The sequence below is a fragment of the Streptopelia decaocto genome (genome assembly GCF_964273445.1).
Source record: "Streptopelia decaocto genome assembly, chromosome: 1".
In the NCBI taxonomy this organism is placed as follows: domain Eukaryota; kingdom Metazoa; phylum Chordata; class Aves; order Columbiformes; family Columbidae; genus Streptopelia; species Streptopelia decaocto.
In genome coordinates, this window is record NC_138663.1 from 41860469 (window position 1) to 41887227 (window position 26759).

Genomic DNA, 26759 nt, shown 5'->3' on the forward strand with positions numbered 1-26759 from the left:
AAAAAAAACAGCAAACACAAACAAACAAACAAAACCAAAACTAATGAAGCAAAACAAAGCACCAGACCAAACAAACCTATATAATTCACTTTAGACTATGAGGGTGGTTTTTTTTGTTTTGTTTCTTTTTCCTGGCTTGTCTTCTTTCTGATCTTGTGGAAAATGTTGCTTCCGTCTTTATAACAGCTATTTGCTTTTGCATATTTTAGTTGTAATTAAGTTTCTACTGCACATAGACACAAAAAATGCTGTGTGTAGAAGTTAATCTCTTCCAGCTGCATGTGGATGCTGCTGAATAAGATAGCGAGCACTTCCTCTTTTCCTCCCACATCTCCCAGAGGAAGAATTTTTTTTTGAATCACAAATTTCTAGAGACACCTAAAAGCTCTTAACTATTCATTGTCTTTTACTCAGCATGCCCTAGTCAGTCCCAACAATAAAACTGCCTGGAATCCCAGACAAAGCCTAGGAAATCTGATTAAGAGGGCATTCTTTGATCAATTAGAGATAGCTGCAAGCACTCTTGTGATGCAGCACAAGCAGCATGACTCCCCATATACCTCACTTTACAAGATTAGCAAGATAATATTTTCTGAATAATGTTCACTGAGAGTTTCAGTTCCTCTAAGAAGGGGAAGATGATGTTCCACCCCATTTGCTTATTTTCAACCAACACGAAGATCTGGAGGGAGAAAAAAGGAAGAAAAGAGGGGAGTATGTGGGAAATGTTTCCATTGTTGTTTTTTAAAGAGAGGAAATACATACCTCTTCAGCCTCACTAAAATTGCCCATGGCAGCTTTGGCTTGGGCGTAGTTGAAGTTAAAAGTGTCATCATTGTAGAAGTAACTCTGGAAAATAAGCCACATAGACAAAACACAAATAAATAAAACAAAAAATCCCTCCTCCCATGGTATAATAACATTAAAAATATCCCCTCCTTAAATCTGAGTCAGACTATATCAAGACAATGTGAAGGAAAAAGAAAAACCCACATTATGAACATATGACATTTATAAACAGTGGGTAGAAAATTATGGACTGGCTTTCCATCCTACATTCGTGACTACAAACACGGCTGGAACATTCCACAGTATTAACCATGAGAGATCTGGAGCATTCTCCAAGCTTTAAATTGCAGTGGCAGCTTTTGTGGGTATAATTTTCTCTTGGGGCACGCGGAGACATGCTGCGCTGCTGTGGTGTCTTTCACCTCCCAAGCACTTACTTCACCACTAGGGAGGTAAATAGGCAGTTGACTCCCTAATGGCTTAAGGAGATGAACAGTTTGTTTTTCCAAGGCTTCTCAAGGATCAAAAAGAGATCCTGTGGATCTGGTCATGCGATAGATGCTAGTCTGAGACACTGGATCACATGATGCAGGTGCAGCCACAGTCTCCTACCATGGCCAGGCAGCACACCATGTGAAAGGACCTCCTTAGGCTCAAGCCTTGCTTACAGGCGCCCTTCTCTCTATCTCAAGTGCAACACTAAGTTTTTCTCTCTCATAATAGTAGACTGGACATACCTGGTTAATGGCAGATCAGGTTAGCATCGCTGCATCTTTTCTGAGAGGCCGCATGGGTCAAAGCAGGAAATACAACTCTAGGTACAGGTTAGTCTGATATTTGGATTTGACCCCAATAGCTTAGATTTGATCATGGTCAGATGCCCAGATTGAAGTGTAACTCAGATGACCAAAAGTCAGCTGTGTTCCTCACCATCCCCCACTGCTGCACTGGTAGATCTAGTAGAGGTGAGGTGGAACACAACACCACAGCTACAAGCGTGGACGGGACTGAGGATCCCTGCCAAAGAGAGGTGCAGCACTTAAGAAAGACCATGAGGAAATTCAGGGTGGTTTATCCACGATAATTACTGTAAGAAAAGCCTTCCTGGGTGCATGACAGCAGGGTGTGTGGAAGAGGAAAGGTTTTTCCTTATATAACATCTATAAAAGGAACAGAACTTGCGTAGGAAGATCAAACTTTTGTTTTGTTCCCTCATTAGAAAGTGAAGAGGAGGTAAAAAGCACAGTTGGGACTATATAAAAGATATGGGAAGCAAGGGGCAAAACCCTTGCCCAGTGCTTTCTGTCTTCTTTCATGATGTAGAAACACTTGAGGAACCTCTTCCTGTCCCTGTCACAGGCAGTCAACAACAGGTACTGATCCAGTCCACCCACACACATCAAGCTAGTGCCTTGACAGGAGAGGTGAGGGGTTGCCTCCATTTGCCCATGTCTAGGTTTCACCCCAACAGTCTATGTTAGGGCCCAAAAACTGGCAAATATAGCAAGTTGTGTGAAAACATGAGGATGAACTAATCAACTGAATCTTAAGCTCAGTTTGTGAAAACATTTCAGTACCCTTAGGCTGAACTAACTGGTTTCACCATATGAGAATTACAACACTTTACTGTATTCTTCCTCAATGAGAGTTTCATGTGAATCAGCACAAGCCCCGGGTTAAGCAAAGCTGGTGAGCAAGATGCTAGTTTTACTGCATGAACAGTTTTTTTCTGTTCAAATAGCCATATTTTTGAATTAAAATGGAAAAGAAACTCTGTCACCAACCAAACTCAAGAACTCTGTCATTCTGTTCTGGCTGTATTAGTGCTAGAGACCAGAGCTGCTGCAAAAACCAAACCAGTAGAAACGAACTAGTGCTGCTGATAGTGCAACACATTCACAGCAGCTAGATGTTATTTATTTATTTATTTTAAACCACATTATAGGTACTGGACTTCACCCTTTTGTGGCCTTTTTAGTGGTCTTCAAGCTTTTCATAAAACTAACCGTGCTCTGAGTGATGCTCATCTCAATGAGATGCTCACACACCCAGTTGAACTATGAAGCATTTGTTGTGGCCAGAACTCAGCTGAAGCTGAATTAGCTTGTCTTCTCAGTTGATCCTCAGTGCTATAATGTCACCCTCAGGGCAGCTGGCAGTACATTTATAATAAGGTGTCCTTTGAGACAGTCTCATGCCCGAAGTGGTTTTAATCAATCATGAATGAAGGTGATGTTTCCTGAGAGAATATCGTGCAAACAGTCTTCACAGAATACACAGCTAAAGAGCTACAGAGATTCTACTGAAGTTTATTCTGTGAATGAAACACAAAGGTGACTGTAAAGTCACCTAAACGTTGCCTGTAACATGGTGCAGGAAGAATTATTTGCATCCCTGTGCCCTGAAGAGAAGGGGAATGACCTAAGTAAACCTGAGCAGTGGCTAGTCTCAGCTAAAAAGTGTTGAGAATTACCAACTACTTCAAAAGGACCATGCAAGGAAAGTGGTAATCGGCAGAAAAGTTCTGTCCTTAGTGCTTGCTATTTATCAACCGCATTACGTCTCAAATTACCAGTATTTGTGATATCCTTCAAGAATTTAACAAATACATACTTTACTTAAGCTTGATCATTTTGCAGATTGCTAGATACAATTTATAAAATCCTCCGAACTTGCAATCTTAACCCTACCTGGAACTACTACAAGTTGTTCAATAAACCAGCTGCGTTTTGAGGGACAGAAAATCCATTTCTTAGAAAAAACATTGTGAATTTGCTGCAATTCCAGCAAGCTGCATCTTGTTTTCAGCCTCTCCTAATAAAAATTGAGGTTTTAAATATACCTTGTTTATTCTAATCCTCATTTTGTATAATTTTATTTTCTTAACGTCCCTCTATAGAAAATAATACCTATCTTCTAAATCTCTTAAGACAATATTTCAGTTTCTAATTATCCTCTGAATGACATTTCTTTCCACATTGGAGGGTGTAGTGGCCAGTATTTCAAATAAGAGTGCACCACTGTGCAATGAAAGGCAATCAATCTATAAATGCATTCACATTACAACTGTGAAAACCTATGGAGTATTTAAAAAAAATATTACTTATCTTTGCCTAAATATGTGTCAAGCCAAACACATTTATCAAAACAGATACGCCGTTTCTGATGCCAAAGGCACGTATATGTGGACAAGTCCAGCTTGCGAGCCGAGATCCACATATATATGTTATAATGTGGGACAGTTGTTCTACATGCTTTCAGCAAAACAGCTCAGTTTTTGAAACAAAACAAAACACCCAAACAAGCAGTCAGATAACCCTTCCCCTCTCCCATACACACATAATAAAATCATTCCTCCCAAATCTGACAACACTTCTTCTTCCAGTTGATAAATATAGGACTGAAAGCTTGCATACCTGTACCTGTCACTATTTCTGCTTCCCTCCTGACAGTTTTTAAACATTAGATCTATTCCTCACCTATATTTCCCTCTGCATGGGCTCTCACTGTCATCTTAGAAAATAACACCAAGTAATCTGTGCTCCTCCTTTTCCCTTCAGGTTTTCTTTCTAACCCTTCCTACAATGCTTCCCTTCATAAACTCACTGAAGCAGCATTGTCTCAACCTCCACCCTGTGGCACTTCTCTTGCCTCAGGACTCTGACCTATCCTTCCATCACTCTACTGCCCACTTTCACCCTCTTAATTTCTGTTTAGTGTCTTGTTCATTTCTGGCTCATTCCTTTACAAAAACTAGCCTTACTTTCAATATTAATGACAAATCCATTTGCCACCCCAGATACTACTCTCTCATTTCTAAACTTTTCCATATGCCTTGGAGGTGGTAATTGCATTTAAGTTTAACTTTTTCATGTTAGAACTAGTTGTTTAAGAACCTTTAAAAGGAAATGGAAAGATCTAGACATTTCTATGGGGCGACTCATTCCATTCTAAGATAAGTGTGAGAAATACACAGGATGAATTCTCCTCTGGAAATTATTATCTGCGCCCCCGCTGGCTACAAGCTGAGGCCAGATGATCAGTTATAACTAGAAACCTGGCTTTTAGATGGCTCAAGGTAGGCAAAACAAATCTCACTGTTAGTTTCTAGCTCCCCTAGAGTGTGGTGGTGGGGTGTCTCTTCATTCGACTACTGTGGAGCCATTCCACTGGCTACAGCCACTTGGAATTTCTTCAATGACCTCTTTCCAGATAAAGTTTAAAAACACTACACCTTCATAATTTTTCATCCATCAGCTGCTTTTGGCACCATTACAACCACGTTTTTCTTTAGATCTCAACCCCCTGAGAACACTGTAATTATGCCTACCTTCTATATCTCCCTAATAATTTCTTTACAGATTTTTGTTCCTCTTCCTAGAAAATACGGAGTTCTTACAACTCTAGTTTCAAATCAGTGGGACAAGACTGTAATCACTTAACACTATGATCACACTCCAGCCTCTCTTTTTTTCCTCACATCTGACTTATAACTGGATATCTGTCAGTTGTATCAATTTTATCCATTGAATACTGGTGATCTGATATTGGGGCATTATGATAACTGCAAACGCCTTCTCTTACTTTGAAAAATGCAACATTGCCTGGAGAGTACCACTCAGACTGCTTCTGCAAAAATAATATTCTTAGCTTACTGCTTTGATAATGCTGCTCTATCTTAGCCCTGCAGTGACTGTTTTCCCTGTAAAAGATAAGCATCGTTAATTTCAGAGTCCTTCATGTCCTGTCTTACTTACACGGTCTTGTTCATTAAAATGTTGTCCCTGATTATTAACAAGTGACAATAATCTCCATCCCTCATTTGATAAGTCCTAAGAAAACATTTGGGTTTTTTCTTCCATGCTGCCTATGCCATAAATACCACTTTTTTCTTTTCTATGTCTTCCTGTAACTATCTTCCTCACCTTCTGTGATTCCACCAGGAAGCCTGATAATGGTTAAATTGCAAATGTGATGAGACTATCATGCCCACCATGCTGCATATTGCTATCTCATAAACTGCTTCTTTACATTTTGATCCATTTGCTGTATTGACCACTTATATCTCACTGTTGTTTCCATGTTTTGTTGTCACTGTTGTTTCTGTATCTTTTTCTATTTACATAGTGTCTCACACAGTACAGTGTAATTCCATAAGTAGCAATTCCATGCATTGGAGTACTACCAATGCTAAATAATACTACTAACCTTGACTGAGTTGAGGTACATCAGGACATTACCAAACTGTCTAAGAAGAAAGAAGCAGGAGGACATGCACTGTCTCCCCGGTATGGTATCTAAAATTCAAAAGAGAAATGCAGTTTTTATAGAGTTTAAAGATCACATGGTAATGGAAATCACTGCCAAGATTGCTGGCAACTACGAAAGCAGCTAACTTCTAAAAATAGTGTGACTTGCCTTTTCAGGCAAAGGACTGTACTAGAGGTTAGAAAACCTATTAGATCATCTTGTCAACTTTCTCTACAGTATACAATAACTATTGCAAGACTGTATTCAACAGCAAATTCTACAGAGATAAATTGCTTAAGTACCAGGCCTTTTCCATGACACAATTTATGTACCACAATTTTACTGTGAATTATTCTTACTCTTAGGAAATGATACTTCATACAAAGCCCGAGTTCGTTATTCTAAACTCATTAGCCTTTTTTCGTTAAAAATAAGAAGGTCTACGTATTTTAATCTTAGTTCAAGTAAAAGAATAAACTTTATCAATACACTGAAAATATTGTTATTTAAAAATACATGCACAGGAAAAATACTCAGTGATAAAATATGAAAATTAATTTCCATGTATTTGGGATGACCCATCGCCCACAAGTGGTAAAGCTATCAATAAGTTTGGTGTACCAGTTCAAATGAGTATCAGTAAACTTTGCTGCCATCTATGTCATCATAAAATTTGCTGCCATCATACTATGCTGTCATCTACTCTGAAACTGCAAGCTGTGTTACTGAAAAACTACTTCAAAGCATTTTTAGAGAGTCTCAAGTAAGCTTACTAGGACTAATTTTTTTAGACCCAACCAGCAGAGATTGGTCAGAGATGGATGAACCCAAGTAGCAGCTGGGAAGGCATAAATGGAAGCGATGTCGAATTGCTACTATTTCACTAGGTTAGATGATCAGGAGAGAGCACGCTGCTCTGAGCACTTTGGTAAGGTGATAGGACATATGATCCTAAGGCAATCAGCAGCCCTGAAGTAATCCGCTCTTGTAAGTTAGTTACCATCAATCCGTCCACACTAGAAAATTAAAATACCTTTTCTGTATGTAGAAATTTCATGTGTCTGAAGACAAACATTTTGTCTCCCTACCACAACGCAAATACAGCATTCCACTGAAAAATTGTACATTCTCCTTAAATAAGGTACAATAGTAATTATTCCTGGAAAGCACCATATAAGATCTCAAAATGTATTTCAAAGAATAGCAGAATATTATTATAAGTTTTTATCTTGTAGCACTAGGGGATACAGAGCTCGGATGTCCTGTCATTTCCATATAGAGACAATCCATCCTTATCTATGTCTGAACCACATCATTCCATTCTCCAGCTCTAGGAAAATTACTTGGTTATTTATGAAGTGTTCACTTGAGAGCAGAAACTGGCCTGTATATTTATCTATAATTTTTTCCGTGCAGGCATACTTATCATGACATATATGTGCCTTGACAGGACAAAAACAGGAACAGTTTTCCTCTGTGTTCCTTCACTCCTTTTTTTTGTTGTAATGAGAACACGGGTACCTCAAAAGTGCTCCTTTTCTCTCACATTCAATTTTTGAAGTTCCTAAACTCACAGCAATTTATTTTAAACAACTTTTTTTTAAATGCAAATAAACATGCAAAGAAGACTTAAAACTGAGAATACATTTTCAATAAAAATTAATAACAGTAACTAAATATTAGAACCACACTTTTATTTTCCCACATATGATTGTAGAGTTTCTAAGTTTCAGTATTTTTTCTTATGTCCACAGTATATTATCCGCCATATATGTTTAGTGAAAGATTTCATTAAAAAAACCCCAAACAAGTGACACATCTGTAAATCTCATACAACTCAGCAACGAATACTACTAGTGACAGGAAAACTGGAGTTTTATAGTTCTAATTCATCACACGTGATCCATGCAGGAAGAGGACTAAGTTACTTAGGGTGACCTAGGAATACCTCAAAGAAAAGACTGCACAAAGTCCAGAAGAAATGTTTCATTCCTCCCACTCAACACTAGATATGCTTGACTTGGTCCTAAAAGAAGACCACTGAAAATCAAAGGGGTGCTTTTCTCTATTATGCTTGCAGTATTTTTAGGGCAGTTTGTAAGATTTACGTTAAGCATCAGAAACATCACAATTAGTGGAAATGTTAATGTTCATTTACTTTCACTAATGTTCCTCTTGCCTCATTTTCTCCTTAACTTAGCTCAGAAATCTGATCAGATTAATTTTCCACCCAGTTGTGACCCTGGGAGAAGAGCTTGAGAAGTGACTATAAAAACCTACTTATATGCTCCTTTGTAATGCCAGTTCCATTTAATGTAATTGGGATTAAGAATTTCTATTATGCTTTCAAAAAACCCAGTAAAGCAATATGCTGTTATAGGTGTTACTTATTGCTGCTAGAGGGTGAATATTGACTCCTACATTGTAAGTGCTTCCTGCTTATTTATTGTTTTGCGTGTCCCTACTCCTCTTAAAGTATATAACTTCCAACATGAGATGAAACATGAACTTTCACATTATCTCTGTTTGCTCTATGTTCCTTCAATGTCCAAGTCAGAGATCTAATTAAAAACAGCAAAGGACTTGACTGATGACTCCAAATGACTTTACAAATACACGACACCGTATTCTTCCTAAACTGCCTGTTGCTGCTTTTTTCTTAGTGCAATCACAGGATTTCTACAGTTAACAAGAGCAAGGCAGAAAGATAGGACCTGTTGTTTTTGTTTGTTTGTTTGTTTGTTTTAAATCCATATCTTCATTTTAATACATTAATTTTTGATAATCCACATTTAAATAAGAAGCCTTGTAGGCCTAGTTGTGAGCAAAGACACAGCATAGGTTTTCCTCACTCTGGCAAGCACAACCTACTTCTGCAACATAAATCTGCAAAGCAGCTAACTAACTTGATAAAGATCTTAAAAAGCCAATCTAGTGGTACTGGCTCCTTGCAAGGATTGGCACAGTGTGAAGTGCTGAAGCAAGATTTACACGCTTGAATAGGATGGCTGGCTATTTAGCAAAAGCCCAAGTATCCAAACAGCAAGAATTCTTTTCTCCATTCTAAATCCAGCAAAACAAATGCAGCAGATCAAAAATGACCACAAATATACAACATAGCGGCTAATATACTAAGTTACATAAGAACAGAAAGATGACCATATTAGATGCAAAGTCCATCTGGTTCAGAAGCTCGCTGAGTAAGAATATACAGCTACAGAAAGAAGAGATTCTGATTTCACATCTAATACATGCTGTGGTGTGTAATGCTGCTTCCTTTGAAGTTTCTCCCACCTTCTAACAATCTGCACTAAGGAATTCCTGATTATGATTGAAAAATTGGTGTTAAACAGCCAATGGATTTTTCTTCTACAAATTTATTTATACCTCCTGGTTCTTGCAAGATTCTACGTCAAATAAGTTGTGTTATGTGAAAAAGTAATTTGTGCTGTTTGTTTTAATTGTCTTGCGTGATGATTTATTTAAATGGTCCTTGTATTTTATGGTACAGTAACTATTCTTCTACTCCTTGTAATTTGTGATATTCTGTATTGTGAACATAATCAAACTCAGTCATCATTTTCCAGGCCACGTTTCCTCCTTTATTTAATCTCTACTTATTCAAGAAGCTGTCCCCTTTCTCTGATCATCTTTACTGTCTTTACTGTACCCTTGCTTGTTCTACCGTTTTTTTTTTTTGAAATGTAAGAAATAGAACTGCAGACAGTATTCAAGAAATGGGACCACATATACAAGGACACAGTAATGACTTTGTTTTGTCCTCTCTTTCCTCATCAATTCCTAAGATTCTCTTCAACTGCTCTGATAATTTTGCAAATACAGTTTAAGGGTTTTTTTTCCCCCATGTACTACTTCACATTTATCAAAGATAAATTTAATTTGCATATTATTACCCAGCCTCTTATATTCTTCCACAGCTTTCGTCATTGTGGAAGCTTTCATTTTTCCTACTATGGGTAATTTTCTACCATTAGCAAACCTAGTCATGTCATGATTTGTCACCTATACCTCATTAATTATGAATACAAGCCCTTTCTTTAAAGAAACAAAAGATTCTTTCAAGTGTTGAAATCAGGTGCATTTCATCCTTTCCACTGCTACTTCACTGAAAATTTTCTGTTAGAAATGAGAAAGGTTATTTTGTATCTTCCCCTCTTGAAAGTAGTACTGTTGAATTTTTTTGAGGTACTTGCTAGCAGATGGATTCTGAATTTGATTATACTCAGATCACTGGAACAGAATTGGATTTTCATAATAAAATTTCACATCAGGTTCTATGTAATCTCTGTAGTGGTCTAGAGTCACCTGTTCAGTTGTGTGTTCTCTAAGAAAGAATGAAAACAGCATTTAAAAACTTGTTCTCTATATGATGCCATGTCATTGCATTTACTAGGTCAACATGGGCGGAATAGAAGTCTTCAACTATTATTTAATTATCTATCGATATGAAATCTCTAATCTCTTTAATATGTCACTCACTGTTCCCACCCAGGCTGGCCGGTGAGTAATTTATCCTCAATACAATGAGTCTCCTACCTGAGCATGTAATTTAAAAGAATTTCATGTTACTCACTGATAAAGAAAAGGTATTTAATTTGAGGGAAGGTTTCTATAATGTTTACAACCATTTCTCCACTGGCATAATCTGTTTAGCTCTACCCCATTGTAAATTAAATAGGAACAATATCCTACATGTTACCTTCCTCTTAACACATTTTAAGTTATTTTAGGTTTATAGCTTCCTCTTCTAAAACCAGGTGTTACACTTTATTCATCTTCCTGTAAAACATCTAATATTTGTATAAAAACACTTACATATTTGGTCTTCATGTGTTTGCCTTTTTGCTATGTCCTGTCTAAACTGAACTCTGTTTGCTTTTTCTATTTCTTATCTCGTGTTTGTTGACCTCCACTTGTCCTTCATTTGAGGATACAAAAAATCCCTCACACTATTTTGCCTTTAAAGGAGGAGTTACGTTGAATTTTTTGCTCTTCGGTATCTTCTGTTTCTCCCAAAAGGTTTTAAAAAAATGATAAAACAGTTTTTACACAGATGTACTGAGAGTATAAGATGATTGAGGTACTAATGTTTCCATTTACCTTTAGCTGGAATCAATCCTTCCCATAGACTCATTTTTTTCAATTCCAAGTCCAATCTTCCTAATTGGACTACATTTCTGTTATTTTTGGTGTGGTTTTGTGTGTGTGTGTTTTCTTTGGTTTGTTTTTTTTCCCCGTCAACCATATCTTCAGTCTCAGCCTCTCTTACTTTGCATATGGGTTTAAAAATATTTGACAGTGAAGTTACGACTTTCAGCCTCCTAACAAATTCAGTTTTGGCCTATATCTTTGCTATACATCTTTTCAGGATATCTTTTCTCAGACTATCTCTGTATTATTTTTATCCATGCATACTATGGTCACTCATCACACTTGCCTGACTGTTATGGACATTAAGAGGTCCACCACCCTTGTATCAATCACTTTGTGGCTTTACTGGCCTGAGAAACCCAGTTGGCTATGTGCGCACTAACAAAATCCGTCACTACTACAGTTCATACCACTTCTTTCTGTTAGTTGGGATCCTGACTCCAAAGGGACACCCTCAATGCAAGAGGAACGTGCTAGGGAAGGCTCAGCGATGGAACCACTTCCAGCCTTCCAACATGAAGCTCTCTGCTGCATGATCTCAATGGTATGAGTGCTGCAAGGGGAACAGAGTGGCTCAGCAGTATTTCTGCAAGTTTCATCAGTGCTGCTGCTCTGTCCCTTGAGCTCGTCTTTAGCGACCATGGACACAGGAGACAACATTCTGCCTCTGAGTACCATGAGGTGTCACACCATAAACATGCATAAGCTACCTAAAGAAATAGTCCCACCGACAATGCTTACAAAGGAAATTGGGAAGCCCCATTTCAGCTGAATTTCTGTGTTCCAACCACAGGCTTTTTTGATTTGGGATTTCTGGATTTACTCTGGCAAGAGGAAGGGAAGACAAGGTCTTGTTTTGGTCTATTATTGGATAAATAAGAGTAAATATTGAAAATCTATTGATTTTTTTTTGGTTGGGTTTTAGAATTTTGTTTTTTGATTCAACCAAGGAGTTAGTCCCGGAGCCTCCATTCCTCTCTGTAGCCAGATTCCTCTTTACATTTTTATCCTCCTCAGTTCCAGGACACACTCCATGCTAGGAATCTACATACTTGATAGGTTTTCATTAGCAGTCCTAGATTTGTCCCTGTGAGTTTCTGTACCTGTGAAGTTTCAGCCATACACTTCATCTAATTAGGCTGTTGTCTTCTGTTTCCACAATGGGGATTATTAGTTGAAGGCAAGCTGCCACAACGTCTATCAGTGAAAACTAGCAGTTTGCAGTATAGCCTCTTTTACAGCCAAATTCATATAGTAAGGTTTGGAATTAATTGAGCTTTCTAATTTAAACTTGCAAATTTGTTTTAGACTCTAAATTACACTTTCTATTACTCATACTATACAATAAAATGCCTAGCAATAGTCATGCTAACAGTCAGCAGTTAGACAAAGATATGACGGTATATATTTGGATATTGTAAGAGGGACTACATAATGGAGAAAGAACATTTTAAACATACCACATTCGCTGGCCGATTCACCCACCAGCTGGAAGAACTGCTGAGCAATTTTCAGGTGATCTCTCTAGGAGGGAAAAAAAAATCCAACATGAGTTCCAGAGGTGATGCTACAATACACAGTGAAAATACACTCTGAGGAACAGGTGGGGGGCAACTAAAAGACAAACCAGGGCTGAAGTAAAAAAAGAAAAGGTAAATGTGCCACTGTATGTGCCTAGATGCACAAGAACACTATAGAAAGCAAACAGTATTTTGGAAGCAGGACAGGGAAGCCAAATTCAGCTTGATATATTGTCAGGACTATCAACAGAGATTTGCATTTCACTCATTCTCCACTGAGTACTGTACAGAAGAATATTAAAGAGACTAAATAAGAAATGACTGCCTCTTTCACTCCATTCTAGTCCCTACTGATCCATTCACAACCTGTTGTTGGAGAAGCTGGAGAACCTCATGGGCTTCACTCACCGAGCCTGTTTCATATCCGAGTGCTGCATTTACCACTCCTTTGAGGATGTATTCCTGGAAAAAAACAAAAAAAGTAAAAAGGATCAGACAAGGTGAAGATTTCAGGAGACACATAACAGCTTACTTGAATATTATTTTCTTCCTAAATTCAACTCTATGCCAACTCAGTTTAATAGGTAGCTGGTTACTGTGATGCTACGATAGTGCTTCAGCACAGTAGTATAAAGTTAACCCCCAAAAGTCCATTCCGCTTCTACTACTCACTTCTGCTAAATATGTGGGATGCAAAGGGTAGTGTGTTTTTTGCTAAGTCTTATGCTCAAACATGATGCAGCAGAAGGAACACCACGACATACTATCATGCCCTCTTCACCATCGTATGACCAATTATCAAGTGCAATATTGTTATATTAATGCACAGATCCCACTTCAACTACGCACACTGGTTAACCATAACCACTACCATCCTTGCTCCAAAATGCGTAGCATCATGGCAAAAATGTCAAGAGGCTGGTGCTCTGTGGTCATGTTACTCTACCGAAATTAGGAATAGGATTAGGGTATCCTGTAATCTCTACTATGAGATACAACTATAGTTTAATTCTTCTCTGAGCAAGCATTTTTTTCAGCATGTAATAGACTCATTTGTCTTATTCATATCTTACAATTAAGAGTTATAGCTATAAAGCTGTTGAAATAGGCACTCCTGATAAACCTGGACAGCCCTGCCACCGATGTGAACATGGAAAAAGAGACACGTACACAGACTAACAATGGAGTGCAAGGAAACAACCTGAGAGTACTAGTCGGTATGCTAAGTAATCATTTTAGCACACCAAGTCTCTTACAGATGCCAAATTATTATCCTACAGACGTCATGACAAAGATGCAATTTGAGAAGAACTGAAGGATGATACATAAGTAGTTTTGCAAGTCTTAGCAGGGAGTTCCTTCCAAGTGTGAGTGAGAAAAAGGAAAAAAAGCACAGATACTCATTTTAAAATGTGATCAAGGATGATATGTTGTTTATATTAGACATGTATCTGGGGAAAATGGAGGCTAAAGGACCCATAGCTGCACAAAAGTCTCCAAGTAAGTCTTACTATAACAAAAAATGCAAGAACTGAAAAGCAGCAGCAGAAGACACTCCTCAGCACAGAATCACCAGAGGTTGTTCTTGAGGTTTTCCTTTTCCCTCCCTCCATCTAATCCTCACACAGATTCTTGAAAGGTCCCTTTCATGCCCAGCTATGTGACCTTTGGAAAATAAACTGCAAAGAGGAATAAATCAGAGACTAAAGATGTTAGAACAGCTACAGAAGAAAATTACAGTAGCAGCCAAGGGACACTGCAGTTTTCACTCATTTTAGCCAAAGTGAGATGGAAAAGAAAAGACCTATTATTTGAGCTGTTTAATCTAATCTGTCTTATTTTTATTGAAATTGCTTCAGGACAAACCACATGAGCATCTGAGATAGTAGATTTGCAGGATGGCAACCATCACCAGGGCAGAAGTGACAAGCAGCTGTAGTTGAAAGAGGGCTTTTATCTGTGCACTAATGGTCAGCTCACTAGAATCAAGTCTGCACACAGCAGAGCTGTATTCCTGTCACTTCAGGTATTACAGCAATAAACATAATAAATACTAATTTATGCTCATACATAATACTTTATGCATGCACATTAAGTCTATTGTTGATAAACAGATGGAAAACACAAGAGTTTTAAAAGTGGGAATGGGATAAACTGTCCTCAAGATGCTAGTGTTGTATGTGGTAGCTTTCATACCAATGTATAAACTCTGCCTTTGTGTACCATGACATCAATTTCCAATTACCTGTGGAGCTGTAGGTTCCAGGTCCTTAATCAGGTTATAAGCCTCCTGCACATCATCTGAAATAGCAGACGTTAGAATTCATGACAACCTATAGCACGCTGTATTAGAACAAATCATTCATCCTCTACAACATTGCCCAATAGTCACAGACTAAAAAATAACGCATTTAGACAGGAGGAGAAAGGTAACTATAAATCACTGTGAATTTACATCACAATAGTGATGGTTTTCCAGAACTCAAACAACAAACATGGAGTGAGAAATGGCTTCTTTATTACTACAGTTTTCGTAGTACTTTCCTAGGACTTGGCCCCCTTGTTCATAATTCAGTGGCTGCCTTCTCAACAGTACAAAGTCAAGATAATAAATCTATCACCTTCCTGTCTTTTCTCTTATTTATTTACCTCTCAAGGAGGATAAGGTAACATGATTCTGAAGGGAAACTTCATATTTTCCTTATCAGTGTATCAAAATCTGTCCAGCAGCTCTTACTTGATCCTAATTCTAACAAGCAAAACACATTACTAGTATAAAAGTTTAAATGTGAAGTTTGAATTCAAAAAACAACTTCCTTCCCATCCAAGAAATAAGTAAGCTGAAAAGATCCTAAACTTTACCTCAATCAAAAAGATGTTTGCACTATGGTCTCATCCGGTACAGATGCCCTTTTTACTGGAAAATTTTGTTAATACTGCATAATACCAGCTGCCTTTAAGAACAAGCCTTATCAAATAGAAGTTTGGGTTTTTGGTTTTTTTTTTGCTAGTACATACCATACATACACTGTGGGGACAGCATTCCAGGGTGACTTATGGAAATATCCATTAGAGCTGCCAGGCTCACATTCAACCTCTCTGCTTTCCTATCTATTCCCTTCAACAGTCATGTAGTAAGCTAGCACAAGGTACTGGACTAGCCAAAAGTCATCCCTTCTTTTTTATTTTTTTTAATATAAATAGATTTTGTGTTACTTTTTGCTAGCTCAGCTCACCAACAAAGAAAAGCAGCCCTTATTTTCATCAGTGTAGGTCATCAACGCAGAACTATGCTCTTCAGGCTCCAATAGCTCTAGCAAATCTCAATGAAACAGATTATGACTGGATACCTGGCCCGAAACCCTGCTAAAAGTCACTACTTTAAACAGTTGAAAAAAAATAAGATGCATGTTTGTGCTTCCATCACTCCAGCTCAGAGCACGTCTTAACACAATCCTACCTTTATCAGAGACCTTGTAAGTTTTGGAGAGGCAGCTTCTTTAAATTTTTAAACTCCAGCTTCTCCAACAACAGATAGCCATTAGAAGCAATGATTACTCACATTCTTAACTGATGCTGCTACACTAGCAGGACTTTCAAATGGAAACTTGGCCTAACCAGGAAAGAGGTTTTAATCCTAATTCCCCTTGGCCTTCATTGGCAGTATGCAAGTCATATGTATACCACAGTGAAGAAATGAACCTAACTAATGAAAATTACTGCAAGGTTGATAACAAATGAGTAAACGAAACTGATTTTTAAGTTATGCAGATGATGTGCTTTGCTTCTGTGTAAATAGAACTTCATTTAAAACATATACTAGTATTAACAATATTATTGGGCAAGAGAATTGTTAATAATACCAATATTCTGTTTGTGCCATATTAATGGAAATAAGTCGTCCTTGCCTTCACAGGACACATGCCTACCATTCTCATATATTCAGAGGATAGGTCTTCTCTCTATAAACATATAAACACCAACCACCTCCTGTAAAGTGCAAGGTCCTGCATATGGGTCAGGGCAATCTCAAACTCAAATACAGGCTGGGTGGAGAATGGATTGAGAGCAGCCCTGAGGAGAAGGACTTGGGGGTGCTGGTTGATGAAAAGCTCAACATGAGCCAGCGATGTGTGCTTACAGCCCAGAAAGCCAACTGTGTCCTGGGCTGCATCAAAAGAAATGTGGCCAGCAGGTCAAGGGAGGTGATTCTCCCCCTCTGTTCCACTCTTGTGAGACCTCCACCTGGAGAACTGTGTTCAGCTCTGGGGTCCCCAGCATAAGCAGGACATGGACCTGTTGGTGCAAATCCAGAGGAGGCCATGAAGATGATCAGAGGGCTGGAGTACCTCTCCTATGAGGACAGTCTAAGAGAGTTGGGGTTGTTCAGTCAGGAGAAGAGAGAGGAGAAGAGAAGGCTCCAGAGAGACCATATAGCAGCCTTCCAGTACCTAAAGGGGACCTACAATAAAGCTGGAGAGGGACTTTTTACAAGGTGATAGGACAAGGAGTAATGGCTTTAAACTGAAAGATGGTAGACTTAGATTAGATACAAGGAAGAAATTCTTCACTATGAGGGTGCTGAGGCACTGGAACAGGTTGCCAAAGAAGCTGTGGATGCCCCATCCCTGGAAATGTTCAAGGCCAGGCTGGATGGGGCTCTGAGCAACCTGGTCTTGTGGAAGGTGTCCCTGCCCATAGCAAAGGGGTTGGAACTAGATGATCTTTAAGGTCCCTTTCAACCCAAACCATTCTATGATGCTATGACTCTAACCAAGGAACCTCCAGTCCTCTGCTGAAGTAGATTTATTCGACTGCACACAATTAAAGCCCTTCTCTGCAAGCCATGGGAACTCTTACATCACTATTTTCCAGAGGAACAGAACATAAAATAAATTACATTTTACTGAAAAGAAAAAAAGTATTTCATGGAATAGTTGAGATCAGATAAATAAATGTCATCCCTGAATCTACAAAAGAGCCAGGGGAAGGCGTATTTACCTTGTCGGAGATAGTAAATCACAAGATTCAGTCTTGCCTCAGGAATAACATCAACCAGAGGAGGTAGGACCTGCAAAGCCCCTTCTCCCCCCCGGAACACCACCTGCAGAGAAAAGCAGCATATTGATAACTGTGTATCAAAGTCTTGTCTATGAGCTCTTAATTCAAGGAAGTTAATCCTTAAATTCCTTTATTAACAGTGGGAAAAGGTCAGTGGTACTAGCATTAGCATAATCCCTGCTTTAATATAACTATAGAATTATATGTGACAAGCTCTGTTCTGAAGAATATAAAGTATTTAATCCATTCATAAAGATTAACTTTTAGCAGCTCAAAGCAGTGACACATTGTATATCAAAGATTTTAAAGAATAATAGGGTCTGAGACAAGAGTGAGGGGAACACATACAGATTTGCAATTTGCTTATATGAAAAAAAATAGACTAACAACTCTACATTTATTTAGAATGCCACAAGATCCTAAAATGATCAGGAGTGGTCAATTCTTTATACTTCAGTTTCACAGGATAGTTCCTTCAACAGAATCTGACATTCAATAAACCACTGGCAAAAAGACCAACATTCAAATAAAGAATGTTAACTTACAAAAGTCCAGTTTGAAAGCAGTTTTAACTCTTGGGGAAAAACAAGTGTTAGCTGCTTGTGACCACTCCTGATAGACAACAAAGGAAGCAACTGCTCATCATTAAATAAGAGCAATCTACTGTTACTGGTGGTTCAGCAAAGTACTAATACCACTTGCAGGGAAAATTAACAAGTGATTAGTGACTCTGTTACTGTAGAACACAAAAGTATTTTCGCTTTTATCAGCATATTTTTTCTTATGAACTCCTTATTAAGTACTTTTCGGATGAAGACCATTTTTCTGAGTTATCTTAATTCCATTCACACTGTTGTCGTACCAAATAAGAGTTCCAGGCCATGCATTCTGACTCATTTCTACAGTGTCCTTATTGACTGGAGTCCACAAAATATCTTGCAAAGGTATTCTTACAGGACATAAATTATTTTAATATGCCTTTGATGGTAAAAGTAACAACATCATTATTTTCTTCACACAGTCTCAAACTCACTGAGAAAAAATCCAGGAAAAATAATACACTTGATCGTATATTGATTATACAGGTAGCAGTGGTACTTATATGGCAGCAGAGATTAAACTGGCTCTGCAGTTCCCCAAATATTCAATTTTATGAATCATCAAGATAAGCTCTACAAGTGAGTGTAGTTCATATAAAATCCAAGAAATACACTACTCACCAGATTGTGCTTAATGAGCTCCTTGCCAAACTCAAAAGACGATGAAGCACTGTCTGTCAAGTTCTTGAGCTCTGCCTGGAATTACATACATTCCAAAATTTTAACACGAAAACAAAAAAAACACACAAGCACAAATGGGCATATGAGCCCCAAAGCTGACAGAAAGACATCTCCAGCAGTCTTGGGTCACTGGAAGATTTTTGCCTTCCCATTTCCATGAGATGATTTTAGCGATTGGATAATACATATAGACACAAGGTCAAAAGTGGCTTGGGGAAACTGTGAGACCACTGTGCAAACATGAACAGGTGGTTTAATACCAGGGAAGCTAAAATAGGTGACATTCCTAAGAGAAGGACACAATGACAAGATAAAAGCCATAATCATCATTATTGATTTAGACAGATAACAAGGAAAAGAAACCTGTACAGAATCTTGAACTAAAATAAAGGTGAACTGAAGGGCTGTTCAACAGATACCTCAGCTGCCTTCCCATTGTAAAGTCGGAAATGGTTGCAAGCCTTAAGGTTAAGAGCAATGGTGCTGTCAGGAACTTGCTGAAGATAAACATCTAGCACTTCCTGTGATACATCGTAGTAATCCAGCTTGTAATAGCACAGGGCCACATATACATTCAGAGCCAGGTATTCCCTGCAGGAAAGAGGATTAAAGAGAACATTTAAATCCCACCAGATAGTTATACTACAGAACATCAAAATCAGTCATAAAGCTGTCACATGTCTATACATCTTTTACAAGCACATAAAGAACTGAGTTACCGAGAAATGCTTATTAGGTATCCTTAGAGCTCTAGTTTGTTAGGTAAGGTTGCACAGATCCCAATCCACATTAGTTTTTTCAACGGTAGCTACTGCAGCTTTAGAGAATTACCTACAAAACTGTTGGTTTCCAAATCTGGGAAATGGTGGCAACTTCACACCAAGGAAATGCACAGAACACAAGCACTGTATTTGGCATGGCAACATAGGATTTTCTATGCAATATGTGCAAAGATATTTAATATGTATATAAAACTTTGAATATATTTTAATGGATCTTATAATTTCAGAAGAAATAAGAAAAAAAATATCTCAGAATGAATTACACGAAAATATCACTAAAAGAAAGCATCAGAGAGCAGACTTCTTTTTAAACATGCATTTTTTCAGTAATGATTTGCAATGAACAAAATTGAGGGGGCTGCAAATTGTGCACATTTTGTGGTGGGAAAGGGACACAGTAATTGGGGAAAATTCCTGCTTTCAGAAACCAGGGAGTTAAATGGAATTCAAACACCAACAGTATCAGAGATGCTGAAATAAGGTTTAGAGTAGGGATCCCCACCGATTTTCAAGAAGAATGCGCTTGTAGATATCAATAGCTTCTTGGTAGTGCGACCGCATGTAGTGGATAGATGCCAAGCTAAGCTGGTCTTCTGTAATGTCTTGCAGGTTCTGGTGAGAGCTCATCAGTTTCTTCTCATCACTGAACTAAAAAAAAGTATGACACATTCTCAGAAGACTTCAGTGAGAAAAAAAAAGCTTTGTTAATTAGCTGGATTGATTTTGTCCTTGCTGGAAAAAAATAAATGACTCATATTAAACATCTGGAAAAATTCTGCTACTTTAAAGTTAATTTGAAAGCCAAACATTAAAGAGGCAGATTAGGTGAAACTAGATAAATGTGAGGCTAAAACTAAGTACACATTTCCTTTTAAGGTGTGATTTAGACATAATTACAGGTCATGTGCCTTGATGGATAAGAGAGGAAGAGCTGAATTAATTATTTCACAATCAGAATTTTGCAACACAAGATTTGACTGTTATTGATTGAGCCAGCAGAAATTTTCCTGTCTGTAGATCTAAATCTTATTTCTCAGGAACAGCAGAAAAATGCAAGACTTACCAACACAACAGCACCAATTTTCACAAGACTTCTTTACAGCACTAACAAATTTTCTTTCATCAACCCCTTAAATTTCTTTATCTAAATGGTTTATTTTTTAAATCATTGCTGTATAGCACATAACACACACAAGGATAAAAATAAGGAGCAGAGTTAAACATACCTGTTCTATTTGTATTACTATACTAACATTGAGGCTATTCACCTAATCAGTCTACTCAAATAACTTATTCCAGTGCTTCCCTTTGCTGGTTCTGCTGATTCAACAGTAATTATGAATTTTTCTTACACAAAAATTCTATCTTACATATTTGTTTTTCATTTATCTGCTCAGTTTTTGTCAAATCCGTTTCCTCCCTCTTTGAGCCTGTCACAAAATGATACTCCAATACAAAGGCAAGAGATGTTGCTTAAGAGAACAGCAGTGGGCTTCATAGTTTCATAAACACCATTATCTCCAAAGACTAATTACATGAGCTAGGAATTATTCAACTTCTCTGTAAGTGCTAGTGCCACTACATAAAATGCTTTAAATTTTCTCTCTTAAACTAACAGATTTAAGTAAAGAGAATCTGACATCAAAGTTAACATTCAGGATTTATACTTCCACCCAAAACTCAGTCTCTTCAGCAGCACAGTACTTGTTAAGTATCATACAGGATGGTACAAAACCAAATTTAAGGGAACATAGCTATGTGCGGCAAGTGAAATAACCATTTAATTTTTGTTGAAGCTAAATTAAATTTCATGCTATAAACGATATTGCTGCTTGGATACTGAATGACTTGGGAAGATCAGTACTAGCATATAGGCTGCAAGTCAAGGGAAACTTGGTACACTTGAAAGAAACCAGTGGCTTTAAATTTCTGACTATTCAGAGTCCCAGGTTCCTCATGATCAAAAATACCATCAGGTTCCTGTTGTATGACTTATGTGAACCGAGTTGGTAAAACTTTCATTAGATACACACTGAGGGCATCTATTCTGAGATCATGTTTTCACACTTCCTTTCTACTCCACATTTGAATAGAGTTGGGTGGTTGTGGAAAACGTTTGTTCTCCTGCCACTGCAGACATTTTAATTATTCTGCCAGGTTGCTAGCAAGAATTACATATTACCCAATTTTAAAGAAAACAGACAAAGCACGAGTGAAGAAAAACATCATACCTTATGTGCCAGGTGAAAGAGTAAACGGTTCTGGAGACGACTCTTAGGTGCTGCAAGGAAAGTTGAGTAAGTATCGCTGCAAAGATCAACTTGGGGTGTTTCTTTTTATTTTTAAATCACTTTCTCAATAGACATACATGCACTTATATTCTTTCATTAATTAGCCCAAGTACAGGTCTTTGCAGGTCATGTCCTGGGGCAGGTTTTACCAATTTTAGAGTGGATGAAAGGCCTTCCTGCTTCCTCCCTTCATTCCCTTCCCATTTCTTTTGAAATCCCTGTTGGAAATAACTTTTCATTGTCCTCTGCTTTCCATGAGCCTTAAAACTTTTAAGAATTGCACTATCAACTTCCTGCATGGCCTTCTGGATAGTTTTCTCTTTTTTGCACAAGAGACACAAAGCACAGCACCTTTTTTTAAAAAAAAAAAAAAAAAAGCAGCAATAGGCAAACTCATAATCAAGGCTCCTTTTACAGTATATCATATTCAAAGTAAGTTGTGATTCATAATTCTCTGAATCTTGTCAACTTCCAGTGTATTGCAAAACCTGTTGCTGCTACCATCTTGTTATGTATGCACACTATACTATACTTCCGTCTAATGTTTCTTCCATCCTTAGGAACAAAAGGCACATGAAAGAATCCTGCAGTCAGAGCAGAAAAGATTCAAACTAAGATACAGCGAGAGATCTAAGGAAGACATCTCCTTTCTAGAGCCACTAAAGCTCAGGAAATTTCTTGCTCTGGCAGGATTAGGAATTCCATTTAACTCACTTCATATGACACAAATTGTTAACTGTAGAGCTTTAAGTCACTAGAGAGAGCCTTGTTCTTCACCAAGAGTGACAAAGGTCCTCATCCAACAGAGCTATTTATTTCTTTTGCAAGCAGTCTTCCAAAAAGCCTCCCCTTGTTTCCTGTATTTTTTTTAGCCTACTCAGTTAATGAGCACCCTCATTCTTGCTCAGACTAACCAGCTGGCAACCTATGTTCCACAGAAAGGATGTACAAGGATGTACATGGAATCTTTACAAAAAGCAGAATTACTTACTGTGTTTATGAGGCCACAAAAGTGCAGAGTTAGCAAAGCAATGGCCTGTAACACAAGGCTATAATTCTTCTGACATCCTAAACCATGAAAGAAGGCTCAAACCACCAAAACCTCTGCCCTCCCCCTCTCTAAGACGGAATTTTCTAGTAATATGTTAGATTTTTTTTTTTAAAGCAATTTAGGAAGAAATTTCCAGACTTCTTACTCTTTCTCCACATAGTAAAACTTTGTAACATAGTAAACAATGCCAAATCCCAGACCACGCTCATCAGGTTGGCAGTGTAAGGCTGTCAACCTACTTCTGATAGGCACAGCAATTATTTCTCCCCTTTTCTCCTTCCCAGGCTGTGTTATTTAACCATGTTTCTACAAAAAGAGGCCAAAGAGGAAAAAGAGAATTGTATGCTTAAAGAACTGCTAGAAGAGAGAAATTCCAAAAGGCAAAGGCAGTGTGAGAGAGTTCTCACAAAACCACACCCTGCAAGGTGTTACTGACAGAGGACTAAGTTGTTAAGAAGCTAAATGGTCTTCAACCTAGGATATGTGTGGGAATTCTTATTAGCCTAATTATTAAAGAGCAGAAAGTTTTCTGATCTACAATCAATACTGTATAAGCAGCAGTAGTAGTATAACTAACATGATAGTATATTCTAGAAATTACTTAATCCATTGAGTTAGAAAGTCAGAGTACCTTAATTTAAATGCATGTTCTTCAAAATAAGAACATTTCTTGTCAGCAATGATACTGTGGTAACTCCACATGTGCCCTGGCATTAAATAATAGGTTTTAATATCGAAGTTTAGAAGGGCTGCACATGGACCCCACATGTGCTTTTGTGTGAAACCGGCCACAACCACCCTTCACAATTCAAAACATTTGGTCATCAAAGACTCCAAAAATACAAGCAGGACAGACTGTGGAATTTACATTGAAAATAACATACTGTATAATCATGGTACTATGCATAAAGACACCAGTGTTCCTATTTGAGTAGGTTTTGTTTCTTTTTTTGAGTGGGTTTTAGCATTAATTTTGTTGTGAAAATTGTGACTTACAAGCAATGCTCCCTCAAGAATCTAAACCAAGGAATTATTGTTTCCCTGGTAAACCAATGACTGCAGTGCTGCCCTCACAAACCTGGCATCTGATCTGACATCAAAATTATTACTTACTTCTTGGCGAAAGCTGGAGGGTTAGTCCACATTATTTTACACCTAAAACCAGGCAAAAGATGAAATCTGAGTTTTGATGGTGTGCATGGATATATGGAGGAAGAAAAAAAAGCCCTGCTTCATAAGATATGATACTACGCATTTGACATTCTTTAAAATAAGACACTTTTACTTAATGCCAGGCAGAGAAGGAGAAGGGCAAAACAACGACAAAAAATATAGTCCTGTCATTATAGTAAGTATAACCATGGAAACATTCAATATCAGCAGTTTATTTTCTCCCAATGCCAAATGCATTTTTTGAGGAAGAAAAGGAAACGTATGAACAAGGTCAGATTAGCTTCCAGAAATAATTTGGTTACAAATATTGGATAAAGCTGTTGTCAGTCACTGGGGCAGGAAGTGATACAACTGCCTGATCAGAGCAAATGATTTTTAAAGGACAAAAGGCTTGTTCTTTTATGACCATCTGCTGCTACCGAACTGCATTGTCACTGATCTATTAATGCCACAAGGAAGCAGAACCTTATTTTCCTGTCATACTTTTTCAATAAGATGGCTGTACTTTTTTGTTTTCAGATCAGTACTAAGCAATCTAGGGATCATAACAAACGTGATGACAATGTTGCATGGCAACAAACTGGACCCTGCTCCAGGTCTAGTATTTGCCTTGTCCTAAAGACATCACTGAGGTATCTGAATAGGTTGTATCTCTTTCCAGCTAGGAAACACACCAATATTCCTACACGAGAATTTTTATCGTGATCAGTGCTCCTGTTATAGGTACCAAAGTCATAGCTGACATTGATCTTAAAAGTATTCTGCATATTTTTATGTGCCGACACTGAACAAGCACCTAGTGAAGTATTTGTTAAAGGATAATAAACAGCTACAGTAAGAATGAGGACAGATATCTTCACTAATTATTAAAGAAAATGTTAAGCTCGCTAGAAATGGTGGCTCAGACTCTTGGTGGGTTCCATGTTGCTGCCACAGGCAGTAAGAAGATGATGAAATACAGTAATGGACAATCTGGCATTTGTGTCCTCTCGTGAGAGTGCAAAGCAATGCTGGTCATGTGTCCAGCATTAACAAATCCCATCTAGCAAACATCATGTGTACACTATAGCAGCACTTCACACATTAACAGATGTAAAACACATCTTAAACACACACAGGCGGGAGCTGGTAGGAATGGAACCGTGCTGAGATGGCTCCAGCCAGACAGCAGAGAAAATATAACCAGAGGAAACGTTATTCTTCTGTCCCTGAGAAACAATGCCCTGCTCACCTGAAGACAGTAGGTGAATGAAGCTCTCTATGCCGTAAAACCACAGCCTCACTGGTGGAGGGAAAACGTAAGGGTATGGAAAAATGTTTGGAAAAACCATGGTCCAACCGTGAGGTTCACACTTACACACCCTTGAATAGCTCAACTGTTCAGAATTTTCTTGAATTAAATTTACAGAGGACATTCATTTAAATTTTCCCATTCCCCAAATACTTAAAAACCAGTTCAACTATGTTCAGTTACTTGCAATATATACAGGTTTCATTTCAGTCATGCCTAGGCACAGTAAGTTAAAGATCATCAAAGCAAAAAACTATCAATTATCCCTGTTCTGTAGCTTCCACTATGCTTTAAAACAAGGAAAATAAGGTTAGTAGTTTTAAAATTTTAAATGTGTACAAATTTATATTTTCACTTGTGCACTTTGAAAGTTCCATATATCAAAATCTCCTAGTTCAAAATCACAGCTAAAATTTAATGAAAATGAAACACTGTTCACAAGAAATACAGTGCAAGCAGAGAGCAGATGACTTTGCACGTAGGTGAACAAGCAGTCAGAAGAAAAAGAAAATCCAGCAACTTTTCCATGCCCACTTGTAACCACACGCTTTCACTGGTGACAACTATCTGACACCCAGCAAACATTAGTACATGAATAAGGAAAGAAAACTGGCTTGGAAAATGTCTTTGTTCTTACTAACCCCTCTCTGTTCAGCTTTTGTAGAATATTGCTCCTTGCAGTGTATGCTGTGAAAGGAGAAGGATCTCTATTCAGTTAAACCACGTGCAGATCTGACACACACGGAGTGCACATCAAAAATTAGAAGGGAGGAAAAAAAAGAACTTTAATGACAGGTTCAGCAACACAACACTGTCTGTGCATGAATCTTAAGTTTAACTGTAAAATTCCATTTCTCCTAAAAAGACTGTTTTTCATAACAGAATTAATTGCAGCCCCACTTATGTGCACATTTTGTGGGTTAAAAGAACACAGTTAGCACTTGTGTTTTTCTAGCCAACGGCTTCTGAGAGCACTATGCAGGCTTCTAAACACTAGGATCAGTTGCTGGGATCACTGTGCAAGTGTGCCCGGCTGAGTTTCTGGTCCTTGTCCTCTGCAAGGCACAAGAACTGGGAATGCAATATAAGATTATTTGTT

At 38.0% G+C, this 26759-nt stretch overlaps 1 protein-coding gene across 3 annotated transcripts in view; it reads right to left on the reverse strand.

Annotated features, from left to right (window-relative positions):
* Positions 1 to 26759, reverse strand: part of IFT56 (intraflagellar transport 56) — a 47529-nt gene that overhangs the window by 10748 nt on the left and 10022 nt on the right. For all 3 annotated transcript variants that reach the window (XM_082071995.1, XM_082071994.1, XM_082071993.1), the window contains exons 5-14: positions 22086 to 22135; positions 20357 to 20502; positions 19492 to 19663; positions 19013 to 19087; positions 17733 to 17835; positions 14977 to 15032; positions 13140 to 13193; positions 12672 to 12735; positions 5998 to 6086; positions 766 to 849 (exon numbers count right to left, since the gene is read on the reverse strand). In XM_082071995.1, coding sequence (XP_081928121.1) covers positions 766 to 849; positions 5998 to 6086; positions 12672 to 12735; positions 13140 to 13193; positions 14977 to 15032; positions 17733 to 17835; positions 19013 to 19087; positions 19492 to 19663; positions 20357 to 20502; positions 22086 to 22135 — 893 coding nt within the window. The remainder of the gene's footprint in view (positions 1 to 765; positions 850 to 5997; positions 6087 to 12671; positions 12736 to 13139; positions 13194 to 14976; positions 15033 to 17732; positions 17836 to 19012; positions 19088 to 19491; positions 19664 to 20356; positions 20503 to 22085; positions 22136 to 26759) is intronic.